Below are 26,370 nucleotides of genomic sequence, written 5' to 3'. Positions count from 1 at the left end.
AGACGCTCTCAGTTTCAACAATGCTGTGTTAAAGATCATGTTCAGCCAGCGTTGCCTAGACTCAGCTGAGCATAAGCTTTTTGCAGCACAGAGGTTGGCAGAATTGCTAATGACAAAAAGCCTACCTCTCCCAGCAGCAGGCCATCGGCGCCACAGTACTCGCAGATGACAAGCTTTTCCGGACAGTTCGCCTTGTGGTCCTGGAAGGAGAAAACAAGCTTGTCATGTTTTAAATGAAATGGACAAGATTAACTGGCTGTGACTCAATGCAGTGAAAGCCAGCAGAATATCCCTGCGGTCTGCCGTACGTTTTCATCGGGTCTCGAATAATAATAATAATAATAATAATAATAATAATAATAATAATTGGTTTTTGGTGAAAGGAAATGGCGCAGTATTTGTCTCATATATCTTTGGACACCTGAACCGCGCCGTAAGGGAAGGGATAAAGGAGGGAGTGAAAGAAGAAAGGAAGAATAGGTGCCGTAGTGGAGGGCTCCGGAATAATTTCGACCACCTGGGGATCTTTAACGTGCACTGACATCGCACAGCACACGGGCGCCTTAGCGTTTTTCCTCCATAAAAACGCAGCCGCCGCGGTCGGGTTCGAACCCGGGAACTCCGGATCAGTTGTCGAGCGCCCTAACCACTGAGCCACCGCGGCGGGGGTCTCGAATGTCAGATTTGGGACTTTGCATAATTTTCCACAGCTAGACGTTACGCACTTTGACCATTCATGACTGCAAGTGCGAAAGCATTACTCCAACAATTATATTCGTTCTTGTCGAGTAAAACTTGCAAGTGGACTTTCAAAGTGAATAAATTCGCTATTTTTCACTGACAGCGGCAACTATGGCAGGCACGCCGACAAAAACATGGCACATGCAAAAGTTGCAATCTGTAAGAATTGTATAAATATTAACCAATGAGCTTCTTTCCAAGACAACTTTGCCTGCTGTGTGATGTGATTCCTTGTGCTTGCCATCAAATGGTTCGCACAAATTGTTTATGCTTGCCATTACACCAGCTCCTCTTCTTTATCTCAGTATTTCACTCTGATTAAGTGCTGGTGCCCTTGGTAATATGGTTTTACCTTTAAAGGGCTTTCCAACCTTTTTTTACAGCAAATCTGTTAGTGACACGCCCCAGAATGAGGGTCTGTATTGGTTTAACATATCACGAGACCTGCGCGGCTCACGAACGTGACGTGACCTCAATGGCAGCGAGGAGCAGTATTTATTCGCAAGAGCACAAACAGCAGCCCTGGTCAAACGCATTAAAGAGAAAGCATAATCGTAAATGTGATTTTATCCCATGAAGCAGGGTGCTCTTTAGATGACTGCTTGAACACAAAATACGGAGATAGTAAGCAATACTAAACCCGAAGGGCAACCTTGATGCGTAATTTTGTTAGTTTTTCTCGTAAGTAGTTGGGTGTTTCTCATTAGCCTCTCCTGTAACCAAATTCAACGGAAATCTCGAAGCTGTTTCTGTGACTTCCTTTTATGTGATAAGAAAGTTTCATGTTTTTTTTTCATGTTTCTTCAGGAACAGTTGCTTTTAAATAACAAGAAGTGCTCTCACTGCCCACAAAGTGACTCCTAGATTTCTGTGTTCACTGACAAAACAAACGGACGAAATGGTGAAGTACATGTTCATAATGTCTTTGGCAAACAGTCGGTGGAAACGAAGCTTCTGGCACTAGAGTGCGAACTCTATACTTACACATTATAAGCACCTGTTTTGAGGAGAAAGGCGGGGTTAGCGACACAAAATAAAGCGTGTCAAGAATTGCTTACTCATTCGGGAGGGAGTGTGAGTTTTTTTACCGCATCTAGATCTGCGCCCATACTTTTGCAAAAACATTGCAATCCGCGGGACGTCGCCCGCTATGTGTCACTGTGCAGCCGTGCTCTGCTCGCTATACCTTTTGGCCAGTTCCAGATGTAGCTTTGGCGTGTCTTTTTCTAAGATCAGGCGGATAAAACAGTCCATATGATAAACGATTCGAAGAGCTCCAAAAACAACGACGACCTTGCTGATACCATCGGGCCTTTCACCCATTTTACACCAGTTGCACAGCATTACGTGGACACCGGGCCACAGACAGCTTAAAGGCAATGAGTCGGCAAACAATCTAGCTCGCGAGCTAACCAAAGGAGCGGATCCTGAGCCCTCTACCATCAAATTATGGTGAACTGCTAGAAATCCTAAGACTGAATCAAAGGAAATATTCCCCTCCTGATATTAAACTTACCACAGAAAAGCCCACATTCTCGAGGTAAATACCGGTAAACACCTTCCCTAAACTGTACTTGTACAGCCTCTCGACCCTTCTAGATACCACCCCACCTGCTTGACCCTGTTGTGGCGGCAAGACCGCGCTATTCCACACTACACAGATTTCCACATTCCACTATTCCACAGATAAAACCATCCCACCTGAGAACATCAGACATCATGCTAGCAGTGGGAGGCAGCCCTGACCAGCAATGTTCTGGAGGGCCATCGTCAGACCATCGGACGGGTCCAGGCAACAGCGCATGCCACTAGAGTCCTGAACTAAGGCATCTGCCTACCTGACTCACCCAACATTGAAAAAGCTTCATAATCATCATCATGAGCCTGACTACGCCCACTACAGAGCAAAGGCGTTTCCCATATCTCTTCAATTAACATTGCCCATCCCCATCTGCGGCCCCGCAAGATTCTTAATCTCATCCACCCAACTAGCTTTCTGCGGCCCACTGCTGCGACTTTGTTCTCTTGGAATCCAGTCTGTTACCCTTAAGGACCATCGGTCATCTTGTCTACGCAGTACATGCCCTGTCCAAACCACTTTCTTCCTGTTGATTTTGACTAGGATGTCTGTAACCCGTGTTTGATTCCTGACCCACTCTGCCGTCTTCCTCCTGTCAGTTAATGTTACACATATTTTTCTTTCCATAACTCTCCGTTGTCCTTAATTTGAACCCTTTTTGTTAGCCCCCACTTTTCTGCCCCACAGTTGAGCACTGGTACGGTACAGCTGTTATATACATTTCTCTTGAGGAATGTCAGTAAGCTGTCATCCATGACCAGAGAGAACATTTCAGATGCGCTCCACCCCATTCATATTCTTCTAGTTATTTTTCTCTCCTGATTCGGATCGGTGGTCGCTACCTGCCTTAAGTAGAGGTGTTCCTTTCCCACTCCCAGCACCTCACTACTAATTGTAAAATGCTGTTTCCTTCCTAGACTGCTGAACATTACTTACATAAAGCTTATAAAGTTTTCTCTATCTCTCTCCTCGCTATTTCTCTTTTATGAGGTCCACAGTCGAGCATCCTTGGAATGGAAGACGTTCACTGCAAATACATACAGTCGGCCCAGAATACGCACGTTGAGCAGCTCCTTGTGGAAGTTGAGGCCGCAGTGGTCGCATGCGAGCGGCCTCTTGGCACACACGCTGCCCAGGTGGCTGAACAGGTCCTTGGACAGCACGTCCTCCTCGCAAAGCGGACACCGCTTCTTCATGTACGGGCAGTCGCGGATGTGGTTCTGCACACCAACGCCATGAACACTGATCAAGCAATGCTCCACGCTTACTACGGCAGTCAGCTTACGGTGAAAAGCGTGTTACCAATCAGGTTCCCAAATTTAAGGCATCTTCGTGAGCTTCGGCAGTATCATACAGCAACTTGCAGAGCAAGGTTGTGGCATCCTTGCACAAGTTGTTGATGATACTGCATTTTTATGGCGCAAGGGCAGCTGCGGCCAAAGAGCGCAATGGCACAAGGTATTTTCGTTTGCTCAAGGTGGGGTCAAAGATCAATTTTCCAGGAATTTCACCTCCGGAAAGCCGAGCACCAGGCCAGGGTAGAGCTTGTACCCATTGTGTCGCCGGTGAGTGCACGGCGGCACTGGGGATCGAGCCCTGCAACTCCCGCATACGGCGAGGCGGGTACTCAACCATTAGGCCACCGCTGCGGTCCCCGCCTGCTCAAGTTACACTCCTATTTTGTACTGGAAGGCAGACTGTGTCGCCCGCTCCTGGCGACGCCTACCTGTCACTTGAAGATCGCGTGCAGTCTTTTTCTATAGTTTAGAGCCCAGGGTGGTCTGTTTCTAAGCAGTATAGCGGAGCTTTTCTATCATCTGCGTTTGTCATTAACCTTCAAAGCGGAGAAGACCGAAGTTCTTCTTAGCCTTCAAAAGATTTGTAACACTGGAAATGTATAATGACCCACATGGCGTGACCAAGAACCAAAACGCCGTGGGCTATAAACGTTTGACAAAGGTTGTACGTCACTCTGCTGCATTAGGGTGCCTTCCAGGCAGCTGTGTTTTCTCGTTCATGTTTTTGTCGTCCTCTTTACGCTAATCTGAGGCACTGCAACTTCTAATGTGAGTGCACGTTAAAGATCCCCAGGTGGTCGAAATTCTTCCGGAGCCCTCCACTACGGCGCCTCTTTCTTTCTTCCCTCACTGTTTCTTCCCTTACCCCTTACGGCGCGATGCGGGTGTGCACCGAGATACGTGACACAGTTATTGCCCCATTTCCTTTCCTAAAAAACGAGCTTCTTCAACAAAGCCCCTTACTGAGTGACCGTACGTGTTGTCAGGGTATAACACGGCGCAGTGCAGAAGCGCAGTGGCCAACCTTATAGAGCCGTCATTCAGCCCATGTGTTGCTGCAATATGGTTGCTACACTAGCAGTCAGAAGTAGTGTCACTGAATCTCGGTGAAACTAACTGCTACGAGTAAGTTCCGTATCTGCGGAGAATGCTGACAATAGCGATGCCGTACAAATCAAATGCGGGCCAGCCGGTTTCGGTTAATAACGACGGCCGCGGTGCCGCTTAATTGAGTAGCCTTTTTACTTTGCAGTAAGAAAGTAAAGCGACTGTTACCGCAGCGAATAGTTTATAGTGTCAGTACAAAAAGCGATATCTTGATGCCTGAACCCGACCGCGGCGGCTGCGTTTTTATGGAGGAAAAACGCAAAGGCGCCCGTGTGCTGTGCGATGTCAGTGCACGTGAAAGATCCCCAGGTGGTCGAAATTATTCCGGAGCCCTCCACTACGGCACCTCTTTCTCCCTTTCTTATTTCACTCCCTCCTTTATTCCTTCCCTTATGGCGCGGTTCAGATGTCCAACGATATATGAGACAGATACTGCGCCATTTCCTTCCTTTCCCCCAAAAACCAATTATTATTATTTATGCCTGAAGGGCGCTTGCTGCACACGCGATAGTGAGCGCTCGCCCCGTTGGCCATTCTTTAACTGTTCATGGTTCTAGTAGCTTCCAATCATTCAGATAGAAATTGCCTTTCTCCGGTTCCCGTCGTGTTCGTCTCGCATTCATGCCCTGAGCAATAACCTACCACACACTTTTAAAAAAGGGTAGGAACTGCGCAACTAGCCTCGAGGGCAGTAACTAAAAATTGGTTTCCAGTAACTACCCTCAACGAAAAATGAAAATGAAAATTGATTTTTGGTGAAGGAAATGGCGCTGTATCTGCCTCACATCTCGCGGATACTTCCGCGCCGTAAGAAAAGGAATACAGGAGGGAGTAAAAAGACAAAGAGAGAAAGAGGTGCCGTAGGGGAGGGCTCAGGAATAACTTCGACCACCTAGGAATCTTTAACCTGCGCTGACATCACACAACACACGAGCGCCTTTGCGTTTCGCCTCTATCGAAACACAGCCGCCGCGGTAGGGTTCGAACTCTGGTACTCCGGATCAGTAACCGAGCGCCCTAAACACTGAGCCACCGCGGCGGGTAGTAGGAGAAACGCGCCGCCGCTAAAATAATAATAATAATAATAATAATTGGTTTGGGGGGAAAGGAAATGGCGCAGTATCTGAATCATATATCGTTGGACACCTGAACCGCGTCGTAAGGGAAAGGATAAAGGAGGGAATGAAAGAAGAGAGGAAGAGAGAGGTGCCGTAGTGGAGGGCTCCGGAATAATTTCGACCACCTGGAGATCTTTAACGTGCACTGACATCGCACAGCACACGGGCGCCTTAGCGTTTTGCCTCCATAAAAATGCAGCCGCCGCGGTAAATTGGTTTTTGGGGAAAGGAAATGGCGCAGTATCTGGCTCACATCTCGGCCGACGCCTTAACTGCGCTGTAAGCGAAGGGATAAAGAAGAGACTGAGAGAAGAAAGACAGAAAGAGGTCTCGTAGTGGAGGGCGCCGGAATAATTTCGAACACCTGGGGATCTTCAACGTACACTGACATCACACAGCGCACTGGCGCCTTTGCGTTTCGCCTCCATCGAAACAGGGCCGCCACGGCCGGGTTCGAACCCGGGTGCTACGGGTCAGTACCCGAGCGCCTAACCACTGAGCCACCGCGGTGGGTAAGCCGCAGCTAACCCAGAGAAACTTTAAGCTTTCGCTTTAAAATTATTCGATCTAAGCGCACTTCGATGGAGGCGAAAGGCAAAACGCACTCATGTGCTCACCCGCCGCGGTGGCTCAATGGTTAGGGCGCTCGGCTACTGATCCGAAATACCCGGTGGACAAGACAACGCGCTAAATAAACGCGAAAAAAAGAGCGCGTTGTCTTGTCCACCTTTCTTGTGAATGTGTCTCATTTTGCGCTGAAGTTTGTACATAGAACTATGCACCAACTAGCCCAGCAACAAGTGTTACGGAGTACCCGGGTTCGACCCCAGCCGCGGTGGCCGCGTTTCGATGGAGGTGAAACGCTAAGGCGCCCGTGTGCTGTGCGATACCAGTGTGTATGTTAAGATCCCCATCTGGTCGTGATTATTCCAAACTCCACCACGGCACTTCTTTCTTCCTTTGTTCTTTTATTTCCTCCTTTATACCCTTCTTTTACTGCACGGTTAGGGTGTCCACCTAGATGTGAGAGAAACTGCACCATTTTCCTTTCATCCAATAATAATAATACGTTTTGGGGGAAAGGAAATGGCGCAGTATCTGTCTCATATCGTTGGACACCTGAACCGAGCCGTAATGGAAGGGATAAAGGAGGGAGCGAAAGAAGAAAGGAAGAAAGAGGTGCCGTAGTGGAGGGCTCCGGAATAATTTCGACCACCCGGGGATCTTTAACCTGCACTGACATCGCACAGCACGCGGGCACCTTAGCGTTCTGCCTCCAAAAAATCGCAGCCGCCGCGGTCGGGTTCGAATAATTGTTTTTTGTTTTTTTTTGGGGGGGGGGGAAGGAAATGACGCAGTATCTGTCTCATATATCGTTGGACACCTGAACCGCGCCGTAAGGGAAGGAATAAGAGAGGGAGTGAAAGAAGGAAGAATTAGGTGCCGTAGTGGAGGGCTCCGGAATAATTTCGACCACCTGGGGATCTTTAACGTGCACTGACATCGCACAGCACACGGGCGCCTTAGCGTTTTTCCTCCATAAAGACGCAGCCGCCGCGGTCGGGTTCAAACCCGGGGTTCGAACTCGGGAACTCAGGATCAGTAGCCGAGCGCCGTTCTTCAAAAGCCCAGCCGCCGCGGTCAGGTTAGAACCCGGGAACTCCGGATCAGTAGCCGAGTGCCTTTCTTCAAAAGCCATTCTAAACTTATTGGCTTAGCGCATTATTCAACGATCGGCATTGGCGGTTGTGAAGTCTGGAGCGAATGCCCATTTAGACGTTTCACAGGCGTCTGCGTGGTGAGGCGTCTCCCTGGTTTGGCGTCTGTGCACTCTCGACCTCCTTCCTCTTAATAATAATAATTGGTTTTGGGGGGAAAGGAAATGGCGCAGTATCTGTCTCATATATCGTTGGACACCTGAACCGCGCCGTAAGGGAAGGGTAAAGGAGGGAGTGAAAGGAGAAAGGAAGAGAGAGGTGCCGTAGTGGAGGGCTCCGGAATAATTTCGACCACCTGGGGATCTTTAACGTGCACTGACATCGCACAGCACACGGGCGCCTTAGCGTTTTTCCTCCATAAAAACGCAGCTCCTCCTCCTTCCGCTTGCGATTTTCGGTTATATAGCACTCCCCGCACACTTCACGAACTCCAGTGTCTGTTTGCACGAAGCAAGAAGTCGAGTTCCCAGGGTTGTCCGTCGTCTAAACTCAGCTGTTTTTGAGGAAAAAAGCGCATAATTGGCTCCCTGGGTCATTGGACACTTTTCACTCTTTGACGTACGTGGCAGTGGTGCACACCCCACGCGGTACACGTAACACAACACGGCTTCCCTTAGTAAAGGGCTTTTGCAAAGCTATTACAGCGTTCCCAGTATAGACGTCGCCGTCCTTTCACATGTTCAGTTTTTTCCTATTTTACGACATTATGATGAAACCACTTTCTTTTTTCGTGACGGACGGTGATGGAAGTGGACGCTGTTGAGCTTCAGTCAGGTCGGTCAGCCGCTGCCACCCATAGAAAACGTCTTGGCCTCCTGAATGACGCTAGCAGCCAGGCCACCGTGGTGTACTCAGCAACCGGTGATGACTTTTCGACTGACGACGGCTCCATCAAAGTCCTAAGCAAGAAGGACAAATATAGACTGCGCAAAGGTGAGGACACGTCGTCGTCGTCGTCGAGTACGTCCACGATCACTACGGAGCGAGGATCATCGGCACATACTGTCCTATTTGTGCCAGAGACTCCCACCGAGAATCTCAACCACATCAATAGGCAAGCCACGTCTGCGTTCCTGGAGGCCCGCGTCCCGGGAGCAATTAAAGATGTGAGGGTGAATCGTTTTAGGAATGTCGTCACCATTGATGTCATGGACCGGAACGCGCTTGAGAGTTTGAGCAACATAAGAAAGCTCGGCGGAATCAGCGTTCGTTCACATGTCTTTTTAGGCAGTAGCACTACGGCAGGCGTCATTCACGATGTTGACGTAGCCATCCGCGACTCTGATCTACCCATTTTGATTTAACCAGCTGCCGACGGTGTAGCCATACTGCAAGCTCAGCGTCTTGGGAGGACAATGTGCATGAAGTTGACCCAGGGGACTGCATTCCAACGAACGTGAAGGTTGGGCACTTTCGGCATGCAGTTAGGCCTTTCGTCCCGAAGCCTCTCCAGGGTCGGAAATGCATGAAGATAGGAGACGTGTGTAGTGTGTGCAATTTCCCCATCGTGTGCCCACGGTGTACTCAGCCACACAGCAGCGATTCTTGCCGGGCAACAGTCCTTACGTGTGCCAATTGCCGCGGCCCTCATGACTGCCTCAAAAGATAGTTCTCGCCTGAAACGAGAAAGGGTGATACTCAAACAAACGACAAGAGACAATTCCACACACAGAGAAGCTGCCGCTAACGTGCGACGACGTCGTCGCCCTCATCACAGACCTTCTGAAAGTGTGGCGAGCATTGAAAAGAATTTCCGCAACTTGTCCTCCCCCTCCGCATTCTACTTTAAGGATTCGGAGCAGTATGACTGGCAGGGCACAGACGGTTGTCGCAGATGGGCCTTGGCCATCCCTGTCTGAGCTACACACACCCGCAGTGGCCAAGCAGGCATTGCGTAGAGTCCCAAGCCCATTGCTAATCAAGCACAAGTCACAACTGCGGTCCAAGACCGGGACCGGCAAGTGACTTGGCCATCACTCCCGAAGCACTGCACACCCTCAATAACAGAATTCGCCGCGCACCCAGTGTGTTCAGCCTACTGCTGGTCGGGTAGTAGGTCAGAAACCAAACCAGGTCGCAGACGAGCAAGTTATTGCAATGCTAAAGCCAATCTTGAATGCCATGCGTCTGCTGCTTTCCAGCGTGCACATGGCAGCTGCACAGAATGCATTGCTCGAGATGCTGGATTTGTTGAATTCAGTGCTTGAAGCTGTCCAATAGCTGGCACAACACATCCTCCGGCACCATCCTTCCGAGAAGTCCGATGCTTACATTGTCATCAACATCATCAGCAGCAACGGCAAACAGCCTTTCTTGACACTCAAACGTCTGCGCTGCCTTGTGATGGAGGGCCCTCGGTCTGTTCTACTCACGTAGCAGAAGTCGGCAAGGTGTGCAGGCTACAGCTGCGGCAGCCTGTGACACGGTGCTTGTGTCATTACCTGTCGCGCTTGCTAAGGACAGCATTTCTCTACTTCTTATTCTTTCACGCCCCCCTCATCCCTCTCCCCAGTGCTGAGTAGCCAACCGGAACATTTTACTGGTTAACCTCCCTGCCTTTCCTCTGCCACTTCTCTCTCTCTCTCTCTCCCTTAAAATATGTAATTTTATTTCGTTGGGTAAAAAGTACATTCCATATATTCTAAGCTTTAAAAAATGAAAATTGGCTTTTTGAGGAAAGGAAAAGGCGCATATCGCCAGTAACGAAGAATGGCGAAGAACAAACGTTCAAGTATCTGGAGAATTTGTGCTCACGCTTATGCGGTGGCTATCAAGGGCGCACCGTCTAGTATTGGTAGTGAGTTTTAATAAGACCAGATATCGAAAAGAATTTCAGGGTTCTTTGTGCCTTCTGCATTTGGTACAAACCAAGTGGTAGGACTTCGTAATTCTGTTAGTTGAAGTGAAAATTTACTGCAAGAACTCCGCAAAAAAAACCTAATTCAGTTCCTAAAATAATACTTAACTGGAAAGTTTAAACGCGACCGCGCTAAGAGCCTTGTGTCAAATAAAAGCCCGTGTCGTGTCGTCGGTGGCGTTGGCCGTGAGCGAAAAAGAAATTAATTGAAAACTGGGTTTGGGGGAAATGAAACGACGCAGTATCTGTCTCATATATCGGTGAACACCTGAGCCGCGCCGTAAAGGAAGAGATAAAGGAGGGAGGAGCTCGATGGTTTGGAGTGAACAAAGGCGCGTCTATTGAGTACAGTGCTGTCTTATAAGGGTGCGGCGCGGTTTGGGTGCACACTGAGATATGTGAGACAGGCGCCATTTCCCTTGCTTAAAAACAATTTTATTTTCATTTTCCTTGCCTTGCGGCGCGGTTCGGGTGTGCACCAAGATATGTTTTCTTTCCTTAAATTGTCCGAGCAAGGCGTCGTGCCCAACGGACGATGGCGTTCCGTGGATCCCTTGGCAACGCTGCAACATGCTGTCGCGTCTTGCTCTTAAAGACGAAGCCTAAGCGTCCTGCTATTTTCTCGCATCGTAGCAATATTTTAAGGATTAAAAAAATTCCCTGAGGTGGCTCAGTGCTTACGACGCTCGGCTACTGAAACGGAGTTCTCAGGTTCAAACCCGGCCGCTACGGCCGCGTTTCGATGGGGGCGAAACGAAAAAAGGCGGCCGTGTGCTGCGCGATGTCAGTGCACGTTGGCGACGTTGTTGCGAGTGCGGGAAGAATGAAAAGGAAAGCGCATGGGGCCTGCCTACTGGCTCAAGCTGACCCCCAATCGCTTCCACGTGCAGACAGTGGCAGAGATGAAAGATACATAAGTTTAAATATTGAAAGGACGCGTGTCGCAACAACCGCGTCATCTGAAAAAAATAAAATTGGTTTTTGCGGAAAGGAAATGGCGCAATACCTGCCTCAAATCTCGGCGGACGCCTGAACCGTGTCGTCAGGCATGGGATAAAAGAGGGACTGAGAGAAGGAAGGGAAGAGGTGCCGTAGTGAATGGCTCTGGAATAGTTCCGACCACCTGGGTATCTTTAACGAGCACTGGCATCGCACAGCAGCACACAGGGGCCTTTTCGAAGTGAGCCAGAAGTCAAGTGCATCTATAGGCCTCACCATACGTGGTCCACCATGGTGTCGCACCACTTGACCTTTGATCTTTGACCTTGACCTTTTACCTTTCGATTCGCCGGTAGAGGGCAGTAGAATAGGCCGCAGCGTTCATTGGGTGACCAACCTTTTGCGATCAGCCATTGTGGTTATGGCGCTCGGCTGCTGTCCCGAAAGACGCGGGTTCGATCCCGGCCGCGGTGCGTGCGTACGTGCTCGAAGATGGTACAAAAAATCCACTGGCAGATCATCACGTGGCCCCAGTTTTCTGACATTCGTACAAAATTTGTGCCGTCACCGTTTCTCGTACACCGCTCCGGTTAGTGCCACGATTTCTCGTTGCATGTAGCCGGCATGTGCTAGTCGAAGTTTGAGGCTAGCTTGAGAAAAGGATTGGAACCGACGTATGCACCTTCAATTGTATGCCTTCCAGGACATTAGTGTCAAAATTGTGATGCAACCATTCGTGATGTATCGTTCCAGGTGGTGTCATACTCGCGTGCGTTTGTGTGTGGGCGTCCCTAACAACCAAATGTAAATGTCTATGCATTGAGTCCGCGACATGCAAACGCGGCCAAAATGCGCAAACACGTAAGCTCGTAGAAAAAAACTTTAACGCACCCAGAGACAGTAATGTTTTCACATTCCCACAAGTTAGCAGTCTTAAGTGCCTGAGCTGAAATTTTTTTCTTTATTGGGCGTTCCATGAGAATTAAGCTGCAGGAAAATTATTGCCAAGTGAATTTACCCGAGATTCTGTTGACTTGTAGACGACAGGTTTTCTATTGATTCAATTTCAAATAAGATAGTTGAATTATAGGCAAATTGCTTCGTGTTGACTCGATCAGTAGATCAGGTCGTGGAATTTTAACGAACAGCTCAATAAACTTGAGTTTCTATGTACGATTGCAGGCTCTACAAGAAGTCATAATACGGACAAGTGAAACCTGAGCATTTTTTAAGTGATGATTTTCATTTGTCTCGTTGCTTTCGTAGGCATATGCGTTCCAGGAGAAGCAACCGTCCCATAACTTTAGCTAGATTACTAATAATTGGTTTTTTGGGGGGAAAGAAATGGCGCAGTATCTGTCTCATATATCATTGGACACCTGAACCGCGCCGTAAGGAAAGGAATAAAAGAGGGACTGCAAGAAGAAAGGAAGAAAGGGGTGCCGTAGTGGAGGGCTCCGGAATAATTTCGACCAGCTGGGGATCTTTTACGTAAACTGACATCGCACAGCACACGGGCGCCTTAGCGTTTTTCCTCCATAAAAACGCAGCCGCCGCGGTCGGGTTTGAGCCAGGGAACTCCGGATCAGTAGCCGAGCGCCCTAACCACTGAGCCACCGCGGTGGATAGCTAGATTACTAAAAAAAGAAAACTAATCAAGTTCCCAACGACCAAACGATATCTTTTTTCGCGTTCGCCTGCAGCATCTGCTAAAATAATTTGGTAATGTTTAACTGTTGTAAACCTATTTATACGGAGCGAAAGCTTTGTTGCGTTGCTTAGCAACTCTATCTTCTCGTTGCTCCTCTGTTTCAGCGCCTCGTTTAGCTGGTGGCCTCTGCAGTACACCTTCTCGGCGAGATATATCGACTGGATGATTGGACGCGGCTTGACGGCGACGCCGTAGGGCCGTTTCACATGCTGCGAATTTCACCGCGCGGCACTGCGAATTCGTTCGCTCTGGGTCGGAGAGGGCCGCCGCTCTTGCCGCAGACGGCTTGCGAACGATTTCCGTCCGGTTGGAATTCGTTCGCAGCGTCGGTGTGTTCGCTCTGCGACTGACCAATAGGGAGCATCCTTTGCTTGGCTCCCCGCCAGGCTTGGCTTGGCCAGCTATGGCTGTCCTTGCACCCACGCCTCATGGGTCTGACGACAGGATTTCATTCAGCGCACCAACGTACTTTTTGAATAATTCAGAACTGTTTACTTTAATAAAAACATTCAAAATATTTTTGTGTCTAAAAACACGCATGACTACAACAACACGACCACATTCCTTATTGCATTAATGCCACGTTAATCACGAGTTCCATGAGCAGTCATCTAGCAACCCTGCTGTCACACGGAACGAATTCGCAGGTCCTGCGTTGCATGTGAAACGACTGAGCGGCAATCGCATTGCGGCGTCAACGGCGGGACCGAATTCGCAGTGCCGCGCGGTGAAATTCGCAGCATGTGAAACGACGCGTAGAGTTGACACACTCGGTCCGGCGCGAGCCTCATCCATGGCGAAACTGAAGGACAGAGAGATAAAACTTTATTGCAGGAAAAAGAAGTGTTCCTGGATTCTTAGCAGAAGGCCCAGGTGGCCGTTAGCTGGCCGGGCAGTCCCATAGCATATGATCGATGGTGGCAGTGCTACCGCAGTGGATGCAAGCGGGGTCTATGAGGTCGGGATCTATGTGGGCGTAAATGCACGGGTTCGGGCAAGAATGGCTTTGAAGTCTTCTCCAAGCCACCTCTTGGTGTTTGGAGAGTGACTTGTGTGGGGGAGGATTCTTCTAGATAGTTTGCAGAATTGGGCAATGTGGTGGCAGGAAATCACTGCCTCCATCTCGGGTCCCCCTCTACGAGAGCCCACCGCTCGGCCGACGAAACCTCGAGCGCGTTGGTGGGCTGATTCGTTCCCTGGGTTCCCTGAATGGACAGGAGTCCATACCAGTTCTATCTCTCGTTCTAGTCTAATATTTGGGAGAATGTTTCTAGCAGTTAGGGATATTCTACCGCGCGAGAAGTTGCGTATGGCAGTCTGAATCACTGACAATGATGTCAGCGTCGGTATTGGCTATGGCCGCTTCCTTTGCTTGATCCGAGTACTTAACCGCGACCGAGGCTGCAGAGATGCACTCGCTTCTTAATGCTATGAATTTGGATGCGCAGATGGCGAAGGCCGCTTGGCTGAAATTATAATCCGCTGCATCGGTGTATGCTGCTCCAGGATTATTGAGGTACTGTCTATGCAGAGCCCGCGCTCTGGCTCGTCTTCTGCCGTCGTGGAATCCCGGTAGCATATTTTTGGGGAGCGGTTTGATGACTAGTTTTTTCGTGCACTCCTCGTAATAGAGGGGCCGGTCGGTTAGACATGGGTTCAGCGTTTACGCCTATTTGATCTAGAATATCTCTTCGCCTTGTGCGCAGTGACGAATTCTTCTACAGTGTTGTGTATACCCAAGGATAAAAATCTGTCCGTGGGTGTGTTTCTAGGAAGCCCTAGCCGAGCTTTATAAGCTAGTCTGAGTAGCCTGTTTAATCTGTCGATGTCGACCTTAAATAGTTTGAGGTATGGTAGAGAGTAGGTGAATCTGCTAATGACGAATGCATGTATAAGTCGACAGATGTCTGCCTCCTTCATACCTCCCTTTTTAGCGGTGATTCTTCGTATGAGCCTGACTATCTGGTTGACAGTTGTTTCCAGACGGCCGATTGTAATGTTGCTCTTACGATTATTATGAATGAACAGACCTAGTACACGAATGGTTTCGACCTACTGTATCGGGAGACCTTGAAGGTTCACCTCTATGGTGTTTTCTCTCTGGTTCTTCTGTCTGATTAGAAGGAGTTCAGACGGGCTGAGAACATTTGAGTCTTATGCTACTCGCGTACTCCTGGACTACTTGTACCGCTTTCGGAAGAGTTTCTTCTGTGTGAGCGTCGGAACCATTTGCCACCCATAGGGTAACGTTGTCCGCATAGCGTGTATGACGTAAGTCCTCTATGGCGCTTAGCTTACTAGGCAGCGATATGAGTGATAGGTTGAAAAGAAAGGGTGACAGGACGGAGCCTTGCGGCGTCCCTCTATCTCCCAGTTCTATCCTATCCGACCTGAATCCCCCGATTTATAGTTCCGCCATTCTCCCCGATAGGAAAGAGCTGACATACTTTTAGGTTCTGGCACCTACATTTATGCTCGAGAGGTCTCCTAGAATTTCGCCATGTGATACGTTGTCGAAGCACTTTTCTAAGTCAAGTCCAAGAACGGCTTTGGTGCCGGTTTTATCAGGCGGATCTATGACGTCGTTATACAACTGAAGCACGACGTCTTGGGTTGATAGTTGGCTTCTGAAACCTACCATATAGTACTGGGTATTAAGTCATTATCCTCAGCATAGCCTTGCATTCTGGTCAAGATTACATGCTCTATGAGCTCTATGAGTTTGGCTAAACGTAAGGTAAGGGATATAGATCTGAGGTTGACAATGCAGAGCCTCTTGTTGAGTTTAGGAATAAAAGTGACTCTCGCGTGTCTCCAAGACTGAGGAAGTTCTCTTTTATGCTAATATCCATTCATTAAATTGGTAAGTGCCGAGATAGATTTGCGCTCTAGATTTCGCACCATCTTATACGTGAATCCGTCCGGTCCCGCAGCTGATGTGCGGAGGTGACCGATTGCAGTCCATGTCTCCGCGTTCGTTATGTCTCTGTCTAGCTCCTAGTTGGGAGCACCCGTGTAGCTGTTGAGGGCGGCGCTTTTAGACGTGTTTACGTATCTCTTTCGAAGTTCGTCCAGGAGCTCTGCGTCTGTTCCGGGGAGTCCTTGTATGATTTTGCTCATGTGATATCTGGTAGTAGATTTTGTTTAGTGGGATCTAAGAGGTGCCTGAAGAGGAGCCAGGCCATTTTGTTGCCTTCGGATGTATGGGCTTCGATCTGTCTCTGTAGCTTGGCTGCCTTTAGGTTAAGTGTCCTGTTGTTTTTATGTTTTTTCCATCTGTTGAGGATGCTTTTGTCCGCTTCCCAGAGATGTAGAAGCTTGGAGTCAGCCATCGGCTGTCCAACCAACAGTCCAAGTTTTCGATGTTAGTGGGAGCGGTCTCTGAGTTTTCTAATGTTATCCCAATCCGTGAGCGGGGTGCTTGTTTAAAATGACTTGTGTGCGGACGTATGAAGCGAGATGGTTATGATGCAGTGATCATTGCTTGCCGTATTTTCGGTGTTACGCCATTTGGCTTGGCTTGAGTTATATTCTTGAAGGTCAGGTCGGGTTTGCTATCCCTGCTGACGCTGTTGCCTGTCCGCGTATAGAAGTGCGCATCATTAAATAAAGTGAGGCCGACATCGCGTGAAGTTTCCCATAGCTTCGTTCCTTTCCTGGTGGATTTAACGTGTCCCCATTCAGCATGGGGTTCGTTAAAGTCTCCGACTACGAGGAGCTGCGCTCCTTTAGTGAAGCGCAGAGTTTTACGCAATAAATTTGGAACGGCCTGGCCTTTATCTTGGGAAGAGCTGTACGCATTAAGTATGAAAAGATTTCTGTCTTCTCTTTTCTGAGGGACAACCTCTATCAAAGTGTAATTGACGGTTACGCCATCGAATTCGTGCCGGATAGCCGTAATGTTTCTCTTTACTAGAATAGCGGTTAATTGTTTCTTATTGGTGTCCGTGCCTTTCTGCAGAAAGCATTTGGATCCCACTAATTTGGTTTGTCCTCTATTCTCCTGGAGCGCTATCAAGTCCGGGTTCCCCTCAGTATTCTGGATTAGGAGCTGCACGTGATCCTTCTTGGGAAGGAAGTGCCTGCAGTTCCACTGTCATACGCTAATTCCCTGCGGGGAGGGGGCCATATTGCTCATGAAGTGGTTGCATACCGTGTGTAGTGATCCTGGCTGCTAGGTCGGCCATTTCTGTCTTAACTTCATCTATAATAAAGGATTTGAATTCTGACAGTGTAGCCGCGAATTTGGCATCTAGACGTTCTAGATCGGCCTTTCTATCGGCCTCCATTTTGGCAAACCAGAGGTCCACGTTGCGAAAAATGAAGGCGAAACCGCTGGCGGTGCAACTGTTACACGCTCTCCTATTCACGTGGTATCACAACGGCGGAGCCGGCGAGCGCGCGCAGGCGCCTCTCTGCTTGGCGTGTCACTTGGTTTTCCTGCGCCCCGTGGCCTCAAGGTCCAACGCGCATCAAGACTGACCTTGGGAAACGTGTAGTAATACAGCTTTCGCTCTAATAAAGAGACACTGAGGACACCACCATCCAATCACTTTTCTAGGTAAAAATTGATTCAGTGGCTCCTTCTGGCTGTGTTGCCGGTTTCTGGTAGCTAAAACACATTTATCGCCGAGAAAACTGCATTTAAAACTCTTCCCGTCAATTAGTTCAAACTCGCGACGTTCTCACCTAGAAAGACGGGTTGCCACAGTTTTGAAGTGAATGGGTTTGTAGTGTAGCTCCCGGGATCCGCACAGAATATCGGTCCCAACGCACACACTTTACTTGCGAAGTTGATCGGTGATGGTGCCACAAGTATTTCGTTTTTTAAATCATTTTCTGGCTTATAAAGCTTCCGTTTGTGGTGAGAGGATACTGCGACAGGGTACTGTGATTAGAGCGCAGTACCCTGTCGATGCAGGAGAGCTTCAATTTGTCTTTAAACTAGAATTAACGCCCGAAGGTTTTGGTCTTCTATTTTACATATGGATGTTTCATCCATTTCGCTCAGAATAGATAATGACATCATCAGCGACCCGGCTGTAATATGAGATGTATTCAGCAAGTATTTAAAGTCTCTGTTTGTTTCTGATAACTCCATCCCGCCATTTACCAATAAAAATTGTTCTGAAGCAATCAGTCACATTGAGATAAATAGTGAAGACATTTTCAAGCATGTATTCGATCCGGATGCTAAGAAATGCGCTGGTGAAGATGGAATGCACAACGCCTTTCTGGTTCATTGTTTCATGTGCTAATCGAATTATCTGACGGCCATGTTCAGAAATTCCTTATCATCTCTCTTCCTTCTTCATGGAAGTTAGCCAAAGCTGCCTCTTTACGAATCTGGCAATCAGTAGCTTGTGTCGAACTACAGGGCAAGTTCAAGACATCACAGTCATGCAAAATGCGGGAGGACGTCATTCACAAGCACATCATGTTGTTGTTGTTTTTTTGGAGTCGAATAATTTACTGCCTAACACACAGCACACGTATAGATATACGCAATTTTAGCCCGGTCAAGCAATAAGCTGAGTTCAGGCATGTCATATTCCACTTGAACTTGACGTTTACCGCCAGCTTGATACCGTTTTTATACATTTGTCGAATGCGTTTGATACCGCATTGCATCCTAAACTTCTTGCTAAACTTCATGCTACGCTAAACAATCCTCTAGTTAGCCAGAGGATTGGGTTTGGTCAACTAGATTAGGTTTGGTTGATTGGTTTTAACTGGTTAAACAGTTGACCAAAGTTGGTTCACTTAGCTTTGAGTCCCAGTTCGTTTCTTACAGTTTCACTGACTACGGTGCTTGTGATGTGACAGCGAGTGTCTGAAGAACCACTGGAACAAGCAGCGTGAAAAAAATTGACAGTGGCTTAGCTCCGCTATGCCAGGATATACGTAGCGAGAGGTACGTTTCCCTGGGTGAGCTTGTTATTGGCACTGTATGTTTAGTAATGAGAGACATGTCCGCCTGAAATGTCCGGGTCGCAGATGCACTTTCGGAAACTCTAATGGCGTGATCAGTCACACGACGGGCCTTCACATCATCTTCGGTTGCTTGCCGTTGACTGACGCCTTCCATAGGCTCCATCTCGGCGGCTATGCGGCGTCTATTACGCTCGGCAGTCTGGCGTCTCCGTTTGGCAAGGCGTTCCTCTCTCTGTACGGGCGTCTCCGCTGCTCTCTTCGGCTTCTGACGCTCATTCTCTCTTTGTTGAGTAGCCAACTGACAGGCGACAACCTCAGGATCGGAAGAGTTAATGTTCTCTTGTCTATACCGCCGTTTAGCAGCGGCTGGACTCTCCTTCTGTGCATTCATATCAAGCGTTGCGATACAGCCGCCGATTACATTTCCGCTTTTTATACGCAATGCTGCGCATGCAACGACGTGCGGTTCGTGTGATGAACGCGGTGTGACGTCATGCCAAACAGTGGCGGCGGCGAGCCGCGCGGTGTGACGTCATGCCAGATGGCGCCGCGAGCGCGCAAAGCACAGTAACCGTCTCACATATCTCGATGGACACCCGACCCACGCCGTAAAAGAAAGGATAAAGGAGAGAGGCAAACGACGAAGTGCGCGGCGCACCCACTCCTCCTCTCCGGTTGCCATGGCAACGGCGCATGCACACAACTGGCCTCCCGCATGTACTATGCTCACATATCTCGGACCCCCGAACCGCGCCGTAAAGGAAAGGATAAAGGAGGGAGGAAAACGACAAAGCGCGCGGCGCACCCACTCCTCCTCCCCGGTTGCCATGTTAACGGCTCATGCACACAACTTTCCTCCCGCATGTACCATGGTAGCGCATGCGCACAACTGGCGTCTCGCCTGTACCGCAAAATGCTCGACTGGTAGCCTAGTGTAGCTCCCGCTACAAAAACAGTCTGAGTAAACGACAACACAATGGGCTCTTTTCCTCGTCTTTACAGTTTGTGTATTAATCCGGCCAGCATGGCTGCGTTAATTGTCTAACGAACATCCGATGTGGATGATCGCACAGAGGCGGATTTTTGTGTGTGTGCCATATTCCCCACAGACATACTGCCTTACTGTCCCACATATGCACGAACTCGAGCCAGAATGGTGGCCACACGACCCACCTTGAACGCAGCAACGGTATCGCTGAACCTGCAGCCGTGTATGCTCTGCGAGCACAGCACCGTGAAGTCCTTCAGCGAGTTCCACACAGTGTCATCAGGAACAATCTGCGACACGCGAGGAAAACAGTTTCTGCTGTAAGTGTTCCGCCGCTTTAGAACAGTTCCGTCTGATATTCACACAGGTGCAAAGACGTCATCACAGATTGACAGAGCACACGATAAACAGCCCCTGTGTAGATGTATGCAAAATATATCACACACAGCCTTTCAGCGGTCATCATTACCACTGCACCTATCTGAACTACGCCCTCCGTAGGGTAAAGGCCTTATCCAGTGATCGCGAAACTCCGTTGCCTCGGGGCAGCAGGGCCTTGCCATCTATGCAAATATAATAGCTGCCCCGCTCCAGCCTAATTCTGCGTAACACCTCCAGTTGCGCCCCATATCCGTCTGCCGCCTTTATGATACGCTTGGCAAATACTGGTAATTGAAAGCCGGTAGTTAAATATTTGTGATCCGTTAGAGCAGAAGTCTGGAGCGAACCGGCCAGCCGAAACAGTGCCAGAAAGAAGAGAATTTAGCAGGAAGACAGCAGACATTCGCACAATTTATATTTAGTGGGAACTTATTGTGACCACTGGTTTTTCGCAGGTATTTTCAGGCCCGAGGACATTATTTATCTGCTTTATGCTTGGACATCACTTGACTTCGACAAAACACCGCCCAATTCGCCAACCAGCTCAAGAAAGGTGAGACAACAGAATGCAACTAGAACAGCTGCCAACCTAATATTCTCCTGTAAAAAAAAAAGTTTGGTGTTTAGTTTCTTTTTCGCTTGACGTTAGATGTAGGCTGTGACCTCAACATGCAAGGCAGTGCTGGCACTCTGTCTTCGACTGAACGAGGGAAATGTTACCACCTCAAAAACACGCGTGGTGCACTACTTGTGCCCAAATAGCTGTTCTTGAAAGCTCAGAGCCGGTCAAAAACTCTCTATAACCCAGGGTCTGTTTTTGGGTTGTGTAGTGGCATTTTTACAACGCCTTCCAAGCTCAAACCTTTTGCAGGGTGAGGGAAAGTCTCAATCTCCTCCCTTATGACCTTAATAGCTTCATAGCCGCGAATAGCCTCCGTCCAAGCTGCCCAGAACTGGACCCTGTGGGAAGGGGACTTTTACTACGCATGTACCTTCTTTTAATGTTGCACCTTGCCTTGTCAGCGTCACCTACAGGCCACACTTCGAGACAGGCGAAAGCGGTTACAGAAGAGTGACAGTATACAAACAGAATGTGGCCAGTAGTAGACAGACCAGATAGAGAGGTGATGGCGTAGCATGACCTCACCTTCTCCGTCCAGGTCTCGTTGCCGTCGACGGGGCAGAGCAGCACTGGCCGCGAGCGCATGAGGTCCTGCTTGCAGCGCTCGCAGAATGCGTGGCAGCATCCGGCGCGGTAGATGACCGGGCACACGGCGCGGCACAGGGTGCAGGCCAGGTTGCGCGGCAGCGGCAGCTGGAACTCGAGCCGCACCTCGCACGGCAAGCCCGGGAAGCCCCGCAGCACCGTCTGCGACATGCCGGCCTCCTCCGCCTCCTCCGCTCCTCCTCCCCCTCCTCCACTGCGTGTGAAGACCAATGTGAACCGACTCACTCACGGGGTACAGGACGTATCGGTTTCAAACACTTGAGAAGTACCTCACGGCTTGCAGACATTCACAATGGCATCGAGACACCGCAAGAAACAGTGCTTGTTGGCACACTCGCTGCATCGTGTATCCAGACCACATAGAGAGTCTGAGCTCCACTCCATGAATTTTCTTAACAAGCGAAATGCAAAACACCTACGCCCAAGAACCCCTGACAAGCAGAGTTCGCACTCCAGCACCCCGTTTGTGGAGGTGTGTTCACAGCGCCAATTCTTCTTGAGCGTGTGAAAGACGCCAAGGCCCGCAAGAAAAAGTACGGTTGGGTTATTTGCGACTCCATTAGAACGAGTTAAACGGCACACTACAAACCCTGCGTATTCCTTTCTTTGGTTCTTGTAGAGCACGGTCAAGACAACTCTACAAGGTCCACCACCGTGTAGACGACGGTCTAGTACTCAACCGGGGCTACCCTCACCTCCCACCCTTATTAGCATCGGGTGGTAGGGAAATAAACTATAGTAGGATACAACTCAAGAACGACGCGGCTTTTCCCCCGTCTAAGGACCTCCTTCCAGCCAATGGTGTCGGCCGATTCTCACGAGCTTGATAGCGTCGCAATGAAGGGAAGGGACTACCTTTCCTTTCATGTGCCACTCCCTGCATTGTCACGCTAGCAGTCATGAGAACCGGCTGACGAAATTGGCTGGAAGGGAGTCATTTCACGGGGGAAAGCCGCTTCGTTCTTGACTTGTATCCGACTAAAGTTAATTACCTCTCTTCTCTCTTCGCCTAATGCGCTGATGCGACAGAGCGCCCGAAGCAGCGGCCGCCGCGGCGACTCAGTGGTTAGGGCGCTCGGCTACTGATCCGGAGCTCCCGGGTTCGAACCCGACCGCGGCGGCTGCGTTTTTATGGAGGAAAAACGCTAACGCGCCCGTGTGCTGTGCGATGTCAGTGCACGTTAAAGATCCCCAGGTGGTCGAAATTATTCCGGAGCCCTCCACTACGGCACCTATTCTTCCTTTCTTCTTTCACTCCCTCCTTTATCCCTTCCCTTACGGCGCGGTTCAGGTGTCCAAAGATATATGAGACAGATACTGCGCCATTTCCTTTCCCCAAAAAACCAATTATTATTGCAAGTGCGTTCTTGCAAGTAGCACAAGGACCCTCATTCGGGGAATGCACAAAGAAGTATGTTACTGCTCCCGTTCTCTTGCCACGGCGGTGCTGCTGGACACCATACGAACTTGCTGCACGCAGCTTTTAATTTAATTTGTATTAGTGCAGGTGACGTTAGCATTTCAATAGCGACATTCCACCACTAACGCCTACCTTTCCTCGAAGAATGAACTACGGCTACTCAGAACCACCTGTATGCGCTGTGCGTATCCCGCTCAGCTGGAGTCCTGCTTCATGCTGTTCTCGGTACAGGGACGGAGGTGCACACGTGCTTGAACGTACGACCGCAAGGAATGAACGTTCGCCAGGTTTTCAGACCAAACTCGCGTTTGACTTGAAAGCGAGCTGTAGACAACGCCGTCTCATACTTGCTGCCAGGGCTAAACGTACTGAAGCGTTTGGGAGGCGTAATATGTCGCAAAGGTCCATCTACAACGTTAAAGCTGCACTAAGCCAGCGGGGCCAACAGAATCCTGTACCCGCTGTATTTTCATCATCGTCATCAGCCTGACTAAACCCACTGCAGGGCAAAAAGGCCTCTCCCATATCTCTCCAATTCACCCTGGCCTTTGCCAGCTGCGGCCACACTAATAACTTTTAAAGAAAGACAAATAATAAATTTGAGACCACCCACAGGAAGGCTTTGAAAACAGCATTAAGAGCCCCAAACCAAGGCACCTGCAACCAAGTCCTAGAAAATTAAAGTTCATTATCTGCCATTACTTTTACAGGCCTCGCCAAGTTTCTCGTACAGTTGGTTCGACTTGGTGAAAATCGACCTGGCCCAGGCCTACGCCGTCTACTGTGGCATCCTCCTCACCGTATTGTGATCATCTACGTTAAACACATGTCGGTAGGACTCCCCATGGACTTAAGATGATTAATTCCCACTTAGGCATTTCCCAGCCCTGTTCTCAAAACGGTTCATGCCCGTGGTGGATGCAAGACCTCCTGTTCTGAAGCATTTCATCAATTACTACGGGAATCACTTACATGTTGACACAGATGTCTCAGTAAGCAAGCCTGAGCAGTCATGTATTTGTGTTGTTTAGCCTCGGTATATTTGTCAAGGTCGACCTTACAGACTGGTGCCTTGTACACTGGCATTTGCAATGGCCCTTAAAAAGCTCTTTCTCTGTGCACCTTCGAGTGTTCTGATTGGATTGTAGCCGACTCCAAATCGACACCAGAGCATCTCCAACGTAGGACTCCCTAGGGCAAGTTTCGCCTTCGATGCTTGGTATCCTAAAGAGAATTCGAATAAGAATGTTTTACGGTGTGCGTCCAGTGGTTCACCTCTCACACCGCAGCGGCTGGGAAGATAACAGAAGATTGTCTTTCGCTAGAAACTCGGTCACACTTAGCGTCGGTGACAGCTCTAAAGAAAGAGTGAAAATATTTTTGAACTCTTCAGGAGGTTTTAGCGCCGGCTGGAGCTCTTAGTCCGGAACCCCATTGGCGTAGGCTGCTGCCCGGGCTCTTTTGAAAAGTTTTTTTTTACTCGTTTCACCCTAGCTCGGCCGTCAGAACTGCCTTCATCCCCTCCTGCGTTGGCTGGTTATTAATAGCGATAGCCTGATTTCTTCGGCAGGCCCGTGCCATATGGTATAGGTCCGCCTTCTCTCGGCAGAATCTGCATTGCGAGTCAAATAAAAAGACGACAGATTTGCACAGCACCTTTTGGCACATCGTGCCGATCTGTTTTGGTCGCCTCTGTGTCGCTCTAGTGTGACGCGGCGACTGCCGCATGAGAAAGCCGTCTTCTTGTACCGTTTGCGTATTGAGTCTGCCCTCAGGCCGCCACGCTGCACAAAATGCACCGTACTGTACCACCTCTGTGTTTGATCTACGCCATTATGCGTGCTATGCAGTTTTCCTTAATGTTCCGACGTTTTCGCAGAAAGCGTAAGATGCTTCCTCGCACCCTGGGGAGGCGTACGGTGCGCCTGGACAGCGTGTCTAAATTTGTGTGTCATGATCTAAAAGGCGAGCTGTAGCAAGGCTGCCTATTAAATTCTTAACATTCTTAGAGGGCACTGGCGTTTTGAAGGCCGTCGAAGTAAATATATTTTGTTTAGCCGATAAGATATAGCAGGATAAATCGCCAACATTGCTGCTGTAGGGCTAATCCGTTCGGCCCTTAACACCAATACCCCGCCCCAAACAGCTCATTCTTTAAAAATGATAGCGATAGAGCTGCATCTCTATTGAATGATAGCGATGCAGTTGAATATGTACAGTTGAAACAAAGTTGAAGGGGCCCGGTGTGCTTCGTTATAACCATAGCTTCGTTATACCCCATATTGACCGAGCTTTCAAATGGAACCGAAATTCCTTCTTTATAAACATTGTTTCATCAAATCCGTGTCGTTATAAGCATGTTCGACTGTATCAGGAAAGTTTGCCCGGGTTACAGCGTACTATGTGGAAATATCAGCCTCGCTGACGTCATACGCGTCCCGTGAGCATTATATAGATATGTAGTTTAGCAACTGGGACTGCTGGACCGCTATGATCATTCATCCGTACTCCGCTCATCCAAGTAAGAGGGCAACAAATTATGCAAGCCGGTGAGATTCAGCCCTCATCTGCAAGCTACTCATCCCGGTTTGTGCGTCCTTCACAGTTTCAGCCTTCATTGAAAATAACTTCAGAAACCTGCGGAATACTGGGTTGTTTAACAGCTTGACCTGCTGCTTCCTTACGTTATAAGAACGCCTACAGACTGGCGTTGGCCGCCTGAAGAAAACTGGTACTCAATTTCTCCCTGAGTATCATCGCCCCTATTTTTAGTCTGATTACGCTGTGAGCACTGAGTGTGTCCCCAAACTCGACGTGTTTTTTTTGCCTTTTTTTCAACCCCGCGAAAAAAGCCGCATGTAGATTTAGAAAACTGTCACCTAAAGTCGGACTGCCTCTGTTTTTAACAGCAAAGCAAAGCCCATAATGACAACGGTCGCATATTCACCGGTGAGTGCAGATGAGATCATCTGTTGTTGTCTTTCACCAAGATTGCATTAACCAAAGGTGCTCAACACCAAACCTTAACAAACGTTCCCAGAAACGGCATCAAACTGCGCATCTCAGCATTTCCATCTGTCCTCAGGTACTAGCAGAGTTAAAAGGAGTTCCACTGAAGCTCATTTTAAAAACAGCTCTCACATGACCGTAGCTTTCCCATAGACCTGTCTGCGTACAGTTATTCTTGTCGACAACGTAAACCTCCGGTCACGGACCGGCAACATTTCCATAAGGGCAAGGCGGAGTAGATGCCGGAATCGTGCCGAGATTTCCTCAGTACTTTCTACAAGAGAGCGCCAACCTCCCGCTTGGGGTGCAAATTGACCGTGGCATCTCCGCCCATTGCCAAGT

The 26,370-nt window shown here is 49.0% G+C and overlaps 1 protein-coding gene across 1 annotated transcript in view; it reads right to left on the bottom strand.

The window, feature by feature from the left end:
• The window catches only part of LOC144103849 (TNF receptor-associated factor 5-like), a 40,809-nt gene extending 19,023 nt beyond the window's left edge, over positions 1-21,786 (bottom strand). Inside the window, exons 1-4 of the mRNA XM_077636555.1 lie at positions 21,519-21,786; positions 20,176-20,280; positions 3,382-3,540; positions 126-200 (exon numbers count right to left, since the gene is read on the bottom strand). Of these exons, the coding sequence (XP_077492681.1) occupies positions 126-200; positions 3,382-3,540; positions 20,176-20,280; positions 21,519-21,749 (570 nt within the window). The 5' untranslated portion in view covers positions 21,750-21,786. The remainder of the gene's footprint in view (positions 1-125; positions 201-3,381; positions 3,541-20,175; positions 20,281-21,518) is intronic.
• Between the last annotated feature and the right edge of the window lie 4,584 nt (positions 21,787-26,370).

The sequence above is a fragment of the Amblyomma americanum genome, chromosome 9, assembly GCF_052857255.1.
Source record: "Amblyomma americanum isolate KBUSLIRL-KWMA chromosome 9, ASM5285725v1, whole genome shotgun sequence".
Taxonomy (NCBI): domain Eukaryota; kingdom Metazoa; phylum Arthropoda; class Arachnida; order Ixodida; family Ixodidae; genus Amblyomma; species Amblyomma americanum.
This window is presented reverse-complemented; position numbering and strand designations above follow the sequence as displayed.